The sequence below is a fragment of the Lissotriton helveticus genome, chromosome 6, assembly GCF_964261635.1.
Source record: "Lissotriton helveticus chromosome 6, aLisHel1.1, whole genome shotgun sequence".
NCBI lineage: Eukaryota > Metazoa > Chordata > Amphibia > Caudata > Salamandridae > Lissotriton > Lissotriton helveticus.
Genome location: NC_136067.1, coordinates 1,791,405,508 through 1,791,423,059, shown reverse-complemented (window position 1 = coordinate 1,791,423,059; position 17,552 = coordinate 1,791,405,508). Strand labels below are relative to the sequence as shown.

Below are 17,552 nucleotides of genomic sequence, written 5' to 3'. Positions count from 1 at the left end.
GCTTCTGATGAACTGGGTAACTGGTTTTTACTTAGTGTTAGTGTTTCCTAAGGTGTATCAAATAGATAACAATGTTGATAAGGGAATAGCAACTCATGGAAAGGCTAAGCTTAGTGCTTCACAAATAGTAGGCAATATATTTGGTGGTATGAAACCTTCTGTAGACATAGTTTTAATTGATTTAAAGATCAGAAAGTTGTCTACTTTGGTAGAATACAGCTGGAGCTTTAACCATATTAAATTCTGAACATATGGCCATAAGGGCAATTGTTTTGAAGAACAGAATAGCTTTAGATACAGCGAAAGAGGGCGGATTCTGACACCTGCTTCGGGTTTAGTAATTCCTCACTTAAGTACCTAATACACGCAATGAGATTAATACGTTTGTAAATAACATAACTGACGTTTCTGATGAGATGAAGGACTGTAGGAGACAGGTGCATGGGAAGAAATAGTGAAAGGATTTTTCAAGATTGGTGAGTGGTCATTGGTATTGGCAGTGTATTTTTAAGGATAGTATTACTCCTGATACTAATCATTATAATTTGTGTGGTATGCTTATTTCATTTTTATGAGGAAGAGGGATATAAATGATTTTGGCAAAGTGTGGGTCAAATTGCAATGGAGAGAAGTAGCCACCCGAATTGAGAGGAAGAAAAAGGCAGTGTGAATAACTGAGGCTTGAGGAAATTAAAGTTAGGGTTTACTGTGAGTACAGGGTCTAGAGGATCCTAGATGCAAGCTGCAAAAGTTGACAACTTCTGTGTAGCTAGAGATTTTAATTAATGAAAGTGTGGCTTGTAGTGACTTCCAAAGTCACCAGAGGGCGGGAGTGAATTAGTCTTTGTATTAATTGTTTTTGAATTAGATCAGCATTAACATGTAAACACTCAAATGTTATTAACTCTTATATTCAAGTTTAAATTGACCATAGTTAATGTAGACCTACATTATAAAATGACTCCCAGAGCTTGCCATCTTTTGTTTGTGGTACGTGAACAATTTATTTCTTGGCGATACAGAAGTTCCGATTAAGAAATGTAAAGTCCTTTTGCTTTTTTTCCTATGTCCACATTTTCTTTTCACTGTGATACATTTTGTAACGTTATAATTGGTAACTGCAAACACAACAATGATGGACAGAATGTGGATCAATGTCACACATTCACCCCAGTCCAAAGATCTGGGCCCAAATCCATCGTTTTTCCACTCCACACCACCCTGGGTTAGACAATGGCAATATGCAAATCAGCGCTGACCCTGTGCCCCATGGGAACAGTCCAGTCCGAACTACAAAAGCCATGTCCTTCCCAGAACGGAAACAAGCATCCGAGGACCGGCCCGGTTTCGAGGTAACACCTCTCATCAGCCCGGCTAGCTTGATTCCAGTGGTGTGGAGTAACTGGGACTCACGTCTGAGCATCCCCAGTACACTTAGAGCGGTAACTGCAAACACAACAATGATGGACAGAATGTGGATCAATGTCACACATTCACCCCAGTCCAAAGATCTGGGCCCAAATCCATCGTTTTTCCACTCCACACCACCCTGGGTTAGACAATGGCAATATGCAAATCAGCGCTGACCCTGTGCCCCATGGGAACAGCCTAGTCCGAACTACAAAAGCCATGTCCTTCCCAGAACGGAAACAAGCATCCGAGGACCGGCCCGGTTTCGAGGTAACACCTCTCATCAGCCCAGCTAGCTTGATTCCAGTGGTGTGGAGTAACTGGGACTCACGTCTGAGCATCCCCAGTACACTTAGAGCGGTAACTGCAAACACAACAATGATGGACAGAATGTGGATCAATGTCACACATTCACCCCAGTCCAAAGATCTGGGCCCAAATCCATCGTTTTTCCACTCCACACCACCCTGGGTTAGACAATGGCAATATGCAAATCAGCGCTGACCCTGTGCCCCATGGGAACAGTCCAGTCCGAACTACAAAAGCCATGTAATTGGTAGCATACTCATAGAGACACCTGCAGAGTGTAGGCTGGAACCTGTATTTCATCTTATTACAGATATTGCAATTTAGAAGGACTCTTAGAGAAGCTGTATCATGATGGTGGGATCCCAAGGATCGAGAAGCATACAAGGGCCTGTTACGAGAATATAAAAACAGAGTTATTAAGGAGAAACAGGGTTATTTTACACACTTAACCTGTTCCCTTACATCATCTAAAGAGCTTTTTAAGATCGTTGACTCTTTGTGCTCCCTCCAGGCTCCTGATCCTGTAGTTGCTTCTCAGGAGCTATGTAATAATATCTCAGATTTCTTCTATACAAAAATAGATGATATCTATCTAGCTCTGCAATTACAGAGGATCTCTTTGAGTGAGACGAACTCCTCTAGAATTAAACTTCTCGAATCCTGGGAGGCTGTTGCCCCTCAGACCTTCAATCGGTTTCCTGCACTCTCCCTCGAGGGACTCAACCTCCTCCTAGATAAAACAAAATCAGCCTCTCCTCTGGACCCGGTTCCTTTGAAAATACTAAAGGAATGTAGGGACATTATTCTTCCACCGACGTTGGAAATAATGAATGGAGCCATGGAACAGGGTATTTTTCCTGCGATATGGAAGAGAGCTGCAGTAAAACCTCTCCTCAAAAAGCCCACACTGGATCCGGGTATATTGAAGAACTTCAGGCCAATATCCCTTTTGCCGGCTCCTGCTAAGATGTTGGAGGCCCACCTGAATTGCCATCTTTCCAACTTCCTTGACTCCTCAGGGTTCTTGGATGGGTCCCAACATGGCTTTAGAAAGCTTCACAGCACGGAGTCCGCTTTGACCATGGTCACGGACAATATCCGCCGGATGGTGGATTTGGGTCAATCTACCGTGCTAGTCCTGCTGGATCTTACAGCAGCTTTTGATACCCTGTCTCCCTCGACTTTAACATCCAGGCTAAGGGAGGCAGGGGTAGCTGGACCGGCTCTTAGTCTCCTGAGCTCTTTTCTTCACCAACGAGAGCAGCGTATAACGCTTGGAGACTACCTCTCCCCTGTAAAGTCTTTGCAATGCGGGGTGCCACAAGGGTCAGCCTTGAGCCCGACCCTGTTTAATATCTATGTGGCCCCCCTTGCAAGACTAGTAAGATCTCAGGGGATGGAGGTAGTGTCGTATGCTGACGACACGCAGATTATGGTGTCTCTGACTCACTCGGTGGATGTCGCCGCGTTCAACTTTAGGTCCTGCATGCAACTCGTTGCAGAGTGGATGATTCTCAACTCCCTAAAGTTGAACGGCGACAAGACCGAAGTCCTGGTCTTTGGGAAAGACCAGGGCCTGTGGTCAGGCGAGTGGTGGCCCTCGTCTTTAGGCATCTGCCCCACTCCGACACATTCTGCAAGGAATCTTGGCGTCATTTTTGATACCCGGCTTTCTATGGAACTCCAGGTCAATAGGACCGTGGCCACCTGTTGGGGTGTCATTAGGACTCTTAAAAGAATTGTCCATTATCTTTCCCCTCAGGCACGTAAGCAGGTTGCTATTGCCCTTGTCGGGTCACGGCTCGATTACTGCAACTCACTTTATGCCGGGACCAACAAGTGCCTTTTGCAGCGCCTGCAGGTTGTACAGAATGCGGCGGCGCGTTTTGTACTGGCCCTGCCCTGGATGTCCTCTATGACCTTGGCTAGGAAGAGTCTCCATTGGCTCCCTATCTCTTCAAGAGTTTCATTCAAACTTCTCTGCCTCACGTACCGTGCCTTAAAGGCAGGTCCGACTGATGCTTTGGGATCCTTGCTTACGAGGTATGTTCCAAACAGGTGTTTGCGCTCATCTGAGCTAAATCAACTGGTGGTCCCACGCGCTAAGAAGGCTAGATGGGGGAGCAGGGCCTTTTCCATCCTTGCACCCCAGCTATGGAACATACTCCCCCTGGAGATTAAATTACAGCCTTCCCTTGATCTCTTCAGGAAAGCGTTGAAGACCTGGTATTTCATTAAAGCATACCAGTAAGTTCTTGTTTCTGACTGCCCCTGCTAGGTTGTTTTGAGTTAGGCGCCTTGACGCCCATTGGGCATAGCTGCGCGATATAAAAGCCTGTTCATTCATTCATTCATTCATTCATTCATGGTCTTGAGAAGCTAGCAAACATACAATTGTATCATTTCAGTTTAACCTGATTGGATCATTTCATAAGAACTGTGTGTAGATGTGTCAACTGTTACAATTATGTGATTTAAGCTAGTGCAGAGTAGATCATAGTTTATAATACTCACAGATACAGACTTAGGGGCTCATTAGGATGGCGGACGGAAGAGCCACCGCGGCCCTGGAGTAGGCGGAAAAAGCCTTTTCCGTGTCCGCCTGCCGCGGATACTCCGTCCACCATATCAGGATAGGAAAACGTGTCAAATTTCCGTCCGCGACGGAAAAGCACGCACCGCCGCCGAACTACACACGACCACGTGGCGGATGGAACACATCCGGAGGCCCCGCCGTACGTACTGACGTCCAAGACCGTCCCCCAAATCAAGATGGCGGAAAATACACATAAAACCGCAGCGGAAAAACAACCTGTCTGAACACGGCGGAATCCCCACAGCGAACATAGGTGACACAGCAGAGATACCCACCGCAAGCTGACCACCACCATGGACCCAGCGCTACACGCTTTCCCGATGCTCTTCGCGATCCACCACGTCCTAGTCATGGCCCACTATGGACGACAACGCAGGTAAGGCACAAACCATTGGCTGTCTGGAGGGGAATACCAGCAAGGGACGTGACGTAGGGAGGGGGAGTGTCATGTTACCGAAACCACTGATGAGAAGCAAATACGAATACACATTTGTAGTACGCAAGCAGGAATGACAACGACAGACCACGAGACTTGATAGACTACCTTTATTGTACATAATAGGGGTATTATCACAGTGTATGCGTGAGCATGGGCAAAGTGGGCACCAGAGCAGCTACATCATTGGCAGTAAACGAGAGTGCAGAATGCAGTATCAGAGCATCAACAGGGCATTGTGGAGTACAGAGCAGGTACATCATAGGCAGTAAACGAGAGGGCAGAATGCAGTATCAGAGCATCAACAGGGCATTGTGGAGTACAGAGCAGGTACATCATAGGCAGTAAACGAGAGGGCAGAATGCAGTATCAGAGCATCAACAGGGCATTGTGGAGTATAGAGCAGGTACATCATAGGCAGTAAACGAGAGGGCAGAATGCAGTATCAGAGCATCAACAGGGCATTGTGGAGTACAGAGCAGGTACATCATAGGCAGTAAACGAGAGGGCAGAATGCAGTATCAGAGCATCAACAGGGCATTGTGGAGTACAGAGCAGGTACATCATAGGCAGTAAACGAGAGGGCAGAATGCAGTATCAGAGCATCAACAGGGCATTGTGGAGTACAGAGCAGGTACATCATAGGCAGTAAACGAGAGGGCAGAATGCAGTATCAGAGCATCAACAGGGCATTGTGGAGTACAGAGCAGGTACATCATAGGCAGCATGTGAGAGGGCAGAATGCAGTATCACAGCATCAACAGGGCATTGTGGAGTACAGAGCAGGTACATCATAGGCAGTAAACGAGAGGGCAGAATGCATCAACAGTCCATTGCACAGAACAGGTCCATCAGAGGCAGCACGTGAGAGGGGCTAAGTGCATCAACAGTCCATTGCACAGAACAGGTCCATCAGAGGCAGCACGTGAGAGGGGCTAAGTGCATCAACAGTCCATTGCACAGAACAGGTCCATCAGAGGCAGCACGCGAGAGGGGCTAAGTGCATCAACAGTCCATTGCACAGAACAGGTCCATCAGAGGCAGCACGTGAGAGGGGCTAAGTGCATCAACAGTCCATTGCACAGAACAGGTCCATCAGAGGCAGCACGTGAGAGGGGCTAAGTGCATCAACAGTCCATTGCACAGAACAGGTCCATCAGAGGCAGCACGTGAGAGGGGCTAAGTGCATCAACAGTCCATTGCACAGAACAGGTCCATCAGAGGCAGCACGTGAGAGGGGCTAAGTGCATCAACAGTCCATTGCACTGAACAGGTTGATCAAAGGCAGCACATGAGAGTGCAGAATGCAGTATCAGAGCATCAACAGGGCATTGTGGAGTACAGAGCAGGTACATCATAGGCAGTAAACGAGAGGGCAGAATGCAGTATCAGAGCATCAACAGGGCATTGTGGAGTACAGAGCAGGTACATCATAGGCAGTAAACGAGAGGGCAGAATGCAGTATCAGAGCATCAACAGGGCATTGTGGAGTACAGAGCAGGTACATCATAGGCAGTAAACAAGAGGGCAGAATACAGTATCAGAGCATCAACAGGGCATTGTGGAGTACAGAGCAGGTACATCAGAGGCAGCATGTGAGAGGGCAGAATGCAGTATCACAGCATCAACAGGGCATTGTGGAGTACAGAGCAGGTACATCATAGGCAGTAAACGAGAGGGCAGAATGCATCAACAGTCCATTGCACAGAGCAGGTACATCAGAGGCAGCACAAGTACGTGTCCCTACCAACCCGTCACAGGAACCACAAGAGTGCCACGCAGTTCTCAATGGACACACCATGTGAAATAACATTTGAGTGAAGTGTTCAGCACCTCACATCACAGAATCAGGGGGACTGCGTGAACTACCTGCCTCGGACACACTGGCAGCACCAGCAACAGGAGTGTGAGACACAGCCACAGCCCGAGTGACACACACATGGGCCACGGACCCAGACACACTGTCAGCACCAGCAACAGGAGTGTGAGACACAGCCACAGCCCGAGTGACACACACATGGGCCACGGACCCAGACACACTGTCAGCACCAGCAACAGGAGTGTGAGACACAGCCACAGCCCGAGTGACACATACATGGGCCACGGACCCAGACACACTGTCAGCACCAGCAACAGGAGTGTGAGACACAGCCACAGCCCGAGTGACACACACATGGGCCACGGACCCAGACACACTGTCAGCACCAGAAACAGGAGTGTGCAACACAGCCACAGATGTAGTCACTGACACGTGACCCACTGACCCAGACAGACTGCCAGCACCAGAAACAGGAGTGTGCAACACAGCCACAGATCTTCTAAGTGACACGTGAGCCATAGACCCAGATACACTGCCAGGACCTGCAACAGGAGAGGGCACAACTGAGACTGTGCCACTACATGATGCATGACAGCCAACAACAGACACAGTGCCACCATCTGATACATGAGAGTCAACTGCACCAGCGCCACTGGGACAACTGAAATGATGAGCCACAGGGCTGTATGGGCCAGGAGGCAGGGTGGGCCTGGGAGCTGGGGATAGCTGACCTTGAGCCAAATCGGGGTTGGCAGGTGTCAATGGTGTGTGTCTGCGTTTCTTAGGGATGTGTGAGTGCCGGGCACGGCGGTTGTGTACATGGCCGGCCACGGCGGTTGTGTACATGGCCGGCCACGGTGGTTGTGTACATGGCCGGGCACGGCGGTTGTGTACATGGCCGGCCACGGTGGTTGTGTACATGGCCGGCCACGGTGGTTGTGTACATGGCCGGCCACGGTGGTTGTGTACATGGCCGGGCACGGTGGTTGTGTACATGGCCGGGCACGGCCGTCCTAGGCCCGGCCGCTCCGGCCGGTGTACGGTGGATGATGCAATGTGACTGTAAGGGGGGTCATGAACTGGCATGTCCATTGAGTACATCTACAGGGTGTATAGGCCTGCACCTCCCCCGCTGAGTACGTGCACCGCCATGGAGGCGCCAGTGATAGAACATTGTTGCAACTGAAGCATCCGTGCCTGAAGCTTGCACGTGCGGTTGCCGATGTGTGCCCGTGACGGTCCCTGCACATGCAGCCAATGGGAAGAGGGCCGCTGGCCGCGTATGGCCTTTGGGAAGTAGCGGAAGTTGTGCACCGCCATGGCGGCGCCAATTATGTTATCTTGTCAGACGCTGCACCGTGATGTGTTGTGTGCAGTTGCGTCATGAGGGTTGTGAGCGTGATAGGGAAAGGTCATATGTCATACAATATAGCATGTGTGTCCATACTATGCCCATCGGTCGGCACACAATGGGCAACAGATGTGCATTTGTACGTGTTGACGTCGGGTGTGACCCTACAGACGTTCTTACATCTTCACAACTACACAGTACATCACGGCTGTATGGCCAAATTATGCATCTGTTGTCAGTGTCTTGTTCTGGCGAGGTGACTACAGTGGTGGTGGTACACATGCATTCCGTGTATGTGTTTTGGACGTTGTGTCACCATGCATGTAATTACCGTATGCACAACATTATTGGTGTTGGCATTTGTGCTTGATGACATGGCGTGTGTATAATTATCGTTTGTGTGCATGCAGTTGCATGTGTGTCTGTGATGTGGCTACTAAACATTAGGGTGAAGACTGAAGTTTTGTCAGTAAGGTTCACATGTGATGGAGTTGTACACGTATGCGTCGTTTGTAAGTTGACCTAAGTTACATCTCTCTCCCACACAGGAGGGCTCCAAATGTGCATCGCCCATACACTGTGCTGGAGGATATGGTTGACGAGGAGGTGATTCGGAAATTCCGGCTGGATCGACGTCGGTTGCTGGAGCTTGTGGCTCAATTGTCTCCTCATCTGCAGCCACGTAGGACGTATCCTGGGTCGATTACACCCACTGCAAAGGTCATGGCGGTACTACATTTCTTTGCTACTAGCACATTTCAGTACACAGTTGGACATGCCGGGGGGATGTCACAGGCCATGTTCAGCACGGTTCTTCGGGATGTCTTAACAGCTATGATGCTGTACAAGAATGACTACATACATTTCCCACGGCCGGAAGAGTTGGCAGCAGTCAAAGCTGACTTCTATGCACTGGGCCACATACCTCACGTTGTGGGTTCAATTGATGGCCCACACATCGCTATCATTCCACCACGGGCACGGGAGCAAGTTTTCAGGAATCGCAAACACTTCCATTCGCTGAACGTGCAGGTGGTGTGCCTGGCAAACAACATCATCTCCCATGTGTGTGCAAGATTTCCTGGCTCCGCACATGACGCCCACATCATGCGGAGCAGCATTGTCCCACGACTCATGGCAAATCTGCGACCCGGTCAAGCGTGGCTTGTTGGTGAGTGTGCAGTGGGGACTCTTGTGATCTCTGTGTTGCATGGGGTACCCACCATATCTTGTTGTGATGTTTGTGTCTGTCATCCCCCTACATAGGCGACTCGGCGTACCCAAACCGGCCCTGGCTCCTCAGTCCCCTACGTAATCCTACAACAGCGGGTGAAATGCGGTACAATGATGCACATGGAAGGACACGGAGAGTCATCAAACGTACCTTTGGACTGCTAAAGTCTAGGTTTCAGTGCCTCGATAAGACCGGAGGGGCCCTGCCTTACTCACCAGGAAAAGTATGCAGGATCGTGATTGCCTGCTGCATGCTCCACAACCTGGCAGTACGCAATGACATTGAACTGCTGTTGGACCCTGAAGACGAAGAAGTTCCTCGGCCTCCCATCCCACCCATGTCGACTGATGAGGATAGTGGTGAGGAGGAAGGTGTGGACCAGAGGCGCCAGCTCATAGATCGCTACTTCCCTTGAATGTGAGTAACTACCTCTAGTGGCGGTTGACAATGCCTCATGTATGTTTGCTGGTGTTGTGTGGATGTGGGGTTCATCAGCTGGGTGTTGTTTGTGATGGTTGCATATGTGTGTCTTCATGTCTTTGGACATACAAGTCTCCATGATGTGTGTGCTCTCATCCCATGCTTTTGTGATGGTTGTCGTTTGTGTAATGTTGCTGTGCATTGTGTTGTGATGTGTGTGAATCTGTTTCCTGACGTGTGTTTGCTGTCTCTGATTTTCACTAGGTCACTCCCGCAGCGCCATGATCATGTACGACTATGATCCCTGAACCTGTTTACGTCTGTTTCTGAAGGCAATCATGTGAATAAACATGGAGGCAAAACATCATTGTGTGTGTAAGTGCAATTTATTTACAGGTTGTGCTTTTGTGCTGGAGAATATTTACAAGTAAGTGGGGTGGAGGGAGTTGGAGTTGAAGGTAATGGCAGATGAAATGTCCGTGCTGACACCACATTGGGGGGTGTCAGGGTAGTCCAGCAGACCAGTGGGAATGATTGTCTGTGGGACAGGATACTTAGCAGGGTGAATGTCTGGCACAGGCAGTGACATTGTCATTGGCGTCCCCTCTTGGAGCGTGTGGATGGCGCTCCAACACTGCTCTCAGCCACTTCCTGCCTCGGCCGGCCCCTCCGTCTCTGAGGTGGAACAGAGTCAGCTGGGGGGGCAAGTTGTTGATGGGCCACATCCGTCGCCAGGGGCACAGGTGGTGGTGGCGGCGGAGGTGACGGTGGCGGTGGAGGCGGAGGTGACGGTGGCGGTGGCGCTACGACAATTGGTGGAGGGGGGGGGGTTTGTTCCGGCCAACCCATTCCCTCCACATCGTTGCCTGCTGGCCCATGATGTGCACCATCTGGCCAAGGAAGCCAGAGATTTCGCGCAGGATGTTGGTGTTGTCCACTGAGTCCTGGTGTGCACGATCAGCGTTTGCCTGGGACCGGTCGTATGACGCCTGACACCTGGCAAGGGCTTGTAGGGACTCTGCCACTGGATGGGGTAGCTGTCCTTCCTCTGCACGGCGGTGTGTGGCTCGCCTGATTGGCTGATGTCCCGTTGCCTGTGTTTGTGGCCCACTCACCCTGCTTGTGTGTGAGGCCGATGGACCAGCGTCGTGCGCTGGGTTATGCTGGGTGGCACAGGCAGGAGTCGTGGTACTGGTGTTACTGGTGGTACTGGTGGTACTGGTGGTGGTGGGGACTGTGCAGATCACAGAGACAGGTGTCGCTGGAGTCACACATGCGACGTTGGTCGGTCCCGGGAGTCCCTGTGAGCCAGATGGCCCTGGCTGCGTGCTTGGTCCCGCTCCATCCTCCGCACCGGAGCTGCCTGTGTCCTCGTCACCAGAGAGTCCTGTATGTGTGGGAGGCGAGGCTGGCGGCCGGGTACTGGTTTCCCCAGTCAGTTGACGATCACCTGAGGGACAAGATAGAGCTGGTCAGTAATGTGGACATTACATGGTCATATAGATTTGTAGACATTTCTGTTTCCTGTCGCACACACCCCACCCTCCACCACCACCACCCTCCCCGTGCACATGGGGGCCTGTTGGGAGTTGTAGTTTGGGCCTCTCACACACCCCACCCTCCACCACCACCACCCTCCCCATGAACATTTGGGCCTGTTGGGAGTTGTAGTTTGGGCCTCTCACACACCCCACCCTCCACCACCATCACCCTCCCCGTGAACATGGGGGCCTGTTGGGAGTTGTAGTATGGCCCTCTCACACACCCCACCCTCCACCACCACCACCCTCCCCGTGAACATGGGGGCCTGTTTGGAGTTGTAGTTTGGCCCTCTCACACACCCCACCCTCCACCACCACCACCCTCCCCGTGAACATGGGGGCCTGTTGGGAGTTTTAGTGTGGGCCTCTCACACACCCCACCCTCCACCACCACCACCCTCCCCGTGAACATGGGGGCCTGTTGGGAGTTGTAGTTTGGCCCTCTCACACACCCCACCCTCCACCACCACCACCCTCCCCGTGAACATGGGGGCCTGTTGGGAGTTGTAGTTTGGCCCTCTCACACACCCCACCCTCCACCACCACCACCCTCCCCGTGAACATGGGGGCCTGTTGGGAGTTGTAGTTTGGGCCTCTCACACACCCCACCCTCCTCCACCACCACCACCCTCCCCGTGAACATGGGGGCCTGTTGGGAGTTGTAGTTTGGCCCTCTCACACACCCCACCCTCCACCACCACCACCCTCCCCGTGAACATGGGGGCCTGTTGGGAGCCATGTACATGTTTGTGAGTTGGTGTACAACGTGCATGGGTTGGGGCGTAGGAGATGTTTCTTCTCAGTTGTGTGAGCCTGACCATGTCGTGCTGATCGTGGTGCTTGGTTTGTACTCACCAGCCTCTTCTCCTTTGTCAAGTCCGTCTAGGCTCTCTGGGTGTAGTATCACCAGCACCTTCTCCTCCCAATCGGTGTAGGGTATGGGCTCCGGGGGTGTGCCACCGCCAGTATGATTGGCTCTAGCAAAGTTTTTAGCTCGGATGCCCTTCACCCTGGTCTTCAGGTCATGCCACCGCCTCTGAATGTCATGCTTCGTCCTCGGCACAGTCCCCGACGCATTCACCCGAGTGACGATCCTGTCCCACATGTGGTTCTTTTGCGCCACGGACGTCTGCTGGACTTGGGCCCCGAAGATGTGGGGCTCAACACGGATTATTTCATCTACCATTACCCTCAACTCTGTCTCCGTGAATTTAGGTTTTTTTTGGGTGCCATGGTGTGTGGTGCTCAGTGTGTGAGTTGAGTGAGTTGGGGGGTGCAGGTGTGTGGTGTGTGATGTGTAGGATTTGTGTGGTGGGTGTGGTAGGGTGGTGGTTGTGTGTCTTCTATGTGAGTTAGCAGTATCTCGAATAGGGCCTCTTGCTAGCAGCAATGCTGTGATGCAAAGGATTGTGGTAGTGTGTGGGTGTCATTTTATAGTCGTGTCTCAATGGTTGTTGGCAGTCAGGTGGTAGGTGGGCGTGTTGACTAGTGTGCATTATTGGATACTTGGGACGTGTCATTGTGGCTTGTGCTTGGTGTTGGTGTATGGGGGGGGGGGCGTTGTCAATGTTTGTATGTTTGCTTTGGACTTGCGGTACACTTTCTAACATTTGTTTGCCGCTAGGGATGTTGTGCGTGTTGGCCTTCTGCAGTGATGCTGTGGTTATCATTGCATTCTTTCCGCCGCGGACGTGGATGGCTGTGCGTTCCGTGGTACGGGCGGATTTATCCTAATTGCGGCCACTGAGTATTCACAGGTATGGCGGTACATGTGTTATTTTCCGCGGTCATTTCCGTCCGCGGCAGTGGTTGTTCATTGGACTCCGTCCGCCGCGGACGGAGTTGGATGTGTTCCGTCCACCGCGGACGGTGTTGGTTATGATCCGTCCGCCGCGGTCGGAGTTTCGTGACATGATTATCCTAATCCCAACCGCGGAATCTCTGCGGCGCAGCCGGGAGTAAAATTTCCCCCACCATGGCGGACAGTACCCATTTCCGTCCGCCATCCTAATCGACCCCTTAGTTTAGAGCAGAGTAAAGTAGGACATTTAGGGTACTCCCTATATGGGAGATCCAACCTTCCTTTGTCCTTTTCTTTAGAGGCGATTGTATAATGGTTCGTCCTCTCTTTCTTATATCACCTTTATTTGAAGTGCATGTAATCTAATATATAGAAATTGGATGAATCAGTATTCATTTGATAATCTTAGCTTTCTGTAATCCATAAACCTTTAATAAAACTTAATAGTTTGAAACTTCATCATGCTCTGTCCTTTTTGGAGCCTAATGTGCTTCACGTTTATTGAATGTATGAAGGGTTGACCAGGGTATTTACCAACCCTAAATGTTTGCTGTGCGCATATAACTAGAGCACAACGCACATTTCGGCAGATTATACAAAGATATGACAAAGTATCACCCAATTATGAAAGTTTTGGACCTGATATAAACAGAAAATTGTGCAGAAGGAATAGTAAAAGCTAGAATCATATTTTATATTGGATGATCATGGTAATGAGAATCTAACTTCAGAATAAAATCACCTGCTAAAACTATAACTGTGTGGAGTTAGGGGTATTCAATGCATGCTTGCGACACTGGCAAAGTCTAAACCTTATCTGAATGTTGTTGTGGGTTTGCCTTGAGGACGTAAACATATATTTGCCCTCACACTTTTTTTCTCAACATATACAATTAAGATTCCTTAATGCACTTAAGGAGGTAACACATTGAAATACTCACCAGTATAAGAAGGCACAGAAAATAGCCACACTGATAATGCTGAAGGGGAGGACGTGAACCACATAAGCAATAAACATTTGCCATGTCTGGTATAAGCCATCTTTGCTCTCCTGGTCACCGATGGCACGTAAAGCAGGAACTGAAATGCATTAAAATGAAAACATTGAACTAAAATATTAGAAATAAGTGGTATTGGGGAACCGTGCTTCATGAAGAACAGTTTGCAGTTGTACCGGAAATGCTGTACTTTCAAAATGTTTCTTTATCATTGTAAACAAAGTATACATGCGGGGGGGGGGGTAATCTGTTTCAGAACTAACTTAGATGCAGATTTTAATGTTGAGCAATTATTGATTAATTTCAGGACCATAATCTAAGATTCAGAAAATGTGTATGGATACATGGTTGAAGGCACAGCTGAGCTAAGCATAAGAGGTTGCTGTGAGGGTATGCCAGTGGTATCAACAAGCACCTTAAGTTGAGGCAAGGGAGCCCAGAGTGCCAACTACAGTTCCGTTTAACTACATGTATCTTCTCAACTCTCATAGAAGTTGCCTGGATTCAGGATACCCCAAGGGGTGCCAGCTCGCCAGAGATCATCGTTCAGCTTCACCATATGGCATGCAAAGGGGCAGGGGCCAAAGCCTCTTTTGTGATGTGAGAATTACAGGCCTTGTCAGGGGCAGATATCCACCCTGCTAGACATGGGAAAGGTCATGAGGAGACAACAGTCAGCTAGAACATTGCAAAGTGCCCATCAGCATTTCTTTCAGCTTCATTTGCAAGTGACCTAGCCATCTGCCAAAGTAAGTCCAAGGGCGGGTCAGACAGTGGTCTGGGAGAGGTGCATAGTCGGGTAGGCCTCTGAGAGAAAAGACAATGAGCAAGGAAGGGGTACAAGGCACTCTTTACTTCCTGATGTGAGGTGGCCCGCAATACACATCAGAAATGTTCCGAAACCTATCCCAGGAGGGTGTTTCCTCAGGTGAGTTTGGCCGACATTGGTCCAACAACCTGACTTTCTTGTGTTTTGGCTGTCATTACTGGCAGTTGCCATGGAAATGGGAGGATACACAGAGTCTTGCAAACAGGCATTCGTGTGTAGTTGGAAGGATTTGTCTGTGAAAGAAGCAGTGTTCTTGAGCTGATCCTCAATTAGCATGGAAGCCTACTCCTCTGTGGGAGACAGAAACCTCAAGGGTGCCTGGAAAGTACAGGACTGATCTGGATTTTCCACTGTACCTCATTTAGCTGGAAACCGCAAATCATCCTATTTCAGTCCTTGATTCTGTAAGGTTTTTCTTATTTTCTCCTTCTGTGCAAAGCGTAGCCAGGATGTAAACCAGGCCACCTGCCCCAGCAGGGATACCCAGACACCAGAGATGAACTATGCTGCACTTCTAACTGCTTTGAATCATTTAACACTTTTGTTCTTGAATCCTTGGAGGCTACCAGAGCCTTACCAGAAGGCTTATACTTCCATTTTGTACAATCTAGAGCCTACCCAAGAGAAATGATGGCAAAACTAGGTAAAAGTGAGTATAGTCCCGGTGCAAAGACATCATGGCGTGAATCGTGGTTTTTTAAGCAAGAATGGGCAAATAAGCAAGGATTTTACAACTGGCCTGAAGAATCGCGAAGCACTTGAAAGCTACCATGGTGATGTGAATAGCAAATTAAAGGCCAGTGTCCAAAAGGACAGCCAGGTTTTTGGCACAGAGAGTGGAAGATGGTAGGGGACCAAGAGCTTCCGGCCACCATTTGGAAAACCACTAGGGGCTATTAGTTACAAAAAGTAAGATCACAGTGTTCTCTGCATTGTGTTTCAAAATGCTCGAGTCCATCCATTGCAAAATGGCTAACATGCACTCATAGGAGCTATGAGTTTCCATTATATGTCAGAGATAGAGACTACAATCTGGGTGTCATCTGCATACGTCATACAGGAGATACCAAGAGATCTAATCAGAGTCCCTAGGGGAGCAATTTATTTATTTATTTATTTGTGTCTTTTATATAGCGCGCAGCTACCCCAACGGGGTGTCCCGGCGCTTGTGCTCAAAGTACTAAATCCTGTCAGGGGACGCAGTTAGCAGAAGAGAAACGTTTTGAGCGCTTTGCGGAACGGAAGTTCCTCCTGGATCTTGCGCAGGGAAATGGGAAGTTTGTTCCACTGGGAGGAGGCACACACTTGAAAAGTTTTACCCCCAGAACGAGCTTTTTTAAATCTGGGAGAGACCAGTAAAAGTTTGGAATTAGAATGGAGATTTCTGACGTTGCTGTAGGGACGGAGGCATGATAATAAATAGGCAGATCCATGTCCTTTTGTGGCCCGATAGGCCAAAGTCAGAGCTTTAAACTTGGCCCTTTTGTGGACAGGCAACCAGTGTAACTTACGACGATAAGGTGTTATATGTTCTCGGAGAGAGATGCCACAAACTAGCCGAACAGCGGCATTTTGAACTATTTGCAGCCTATGGCACAAGCTGGTGGTTAATCCAAGATAAAGACCATTGGCGTAGTCCAGATGAAATGTAATTAATGCCTGGACTAATGTTTTTCTAGTATTGCTAGGTAAATAGTTAATGAATTTTTTGATCATCCTGATTTTAGAAAAACAGGCGGCGGAGACTGAGTGAACTTGGCTGTGGAAGAAGAGACTAGTGTCCCATCTGACCCCAAGGTTTCTTACTGATTCCCTAGGAGAGGGGGCATGGCTCAGATCCGCCGGCCACCAGATGTTCGAGTCCAGAGGGGAGGATTGATGAACAAAAAGAACCTCGGTCTTTCCTGCGTTCAATCTCAGGAAGTTATTATCCATCCACCGAGCTATGTCTCGGAGACAGTTTTTCAGAGGATCAAATGTGGTCAGGGTGGAATCGTCGTATGAGAACAGAAGCTGAATGTCGTCTGCGTAAAATGTCATCTTAATTCCTGTCTGGGATATTAACTCGGCCAGGGGAGAAAAAAAAACATTAAATAAAAGAAGACTCAGTGAGGAGTCCTGGGGCACCCCCCATTTGAGCGGGCGGCTAGTGGAGGTGTAAGGTGGAGTAAACACTTGTTGTGTGCGATTGGACAGAAAAGAAGCAATCCAATTGAGTGCCATGCCCTGGATGCCTAGTGATCGGAGGCGGTTGAGCAGGACAGGGTGAGAGACGGTGTTGAATGCTGCGGAAAGATCCAGCAGCACCAACACCGCTCTCGAACCCCTGTCCAGCGTCCAACGTACTGAGCCGGCCATTTCTATCAGGGCCGACTCAGTACTATGACCGGATCTAAACCCGTGTTGGGAATCGTGGAATAGGCCGTTAGATTCTATAAATCCGGCGAGTTGCTGGTGCGCTAGTTTTTCAAGAATCTTGGCCGGGGCAGAAAGTAAAGAGAAAGGCCTATAGGTAGCCGGGTTTTTGGGGTCGGCATTGGCCTTTTTCAAGATGGAAACCAATAAAGCATGTTTCCAAGATACTGGGTATACTCCGGTACATAGGGAGTCATTCCAGATGCCATTAAGATGGATATTAAGGAATGGTGCAAGAACATTATATTGCTTGGCCGGATAGGGGTCATTAGGTGATCCTGACTTGCACTTGAGGAGTTCTTGAAGAGAGCGGTCTTCAGTGATCTCCTCAAATTTTGAGAAGACTGGCGATAGAACGTAAGGGACTGGTGAGTTTTCCCTAGTATCATGACT

At 49.5% G+C, this 17,552-nt stretch overlaps 1 protein-coding gene across 2 annotated transcripts in view; it reads right to left on the bottom strand.

Moving 5' to 3' along the window:
- ABCG5 (ATP binding cassette subfamily G member 5) overlaps window positions 1-17,552 on the bottom strand; it is a 170,366-nt gene that overhangs the window by 68,501 nt on the left and 84,313 nt on the right. For both annotated transcript variants that reach the window (XM_078649685.1, XM_078649686.1), the window contains exon 10: window positions 13,859-13,997. In XM_078649685.1, the coding sequence (XP_078505811.1) occupies window positions 13,859-13,997 (139 nt within the window). The remainder of the gene's footprint in view (window positions 1-13,858; window positions 13,998-17,552) is intronic.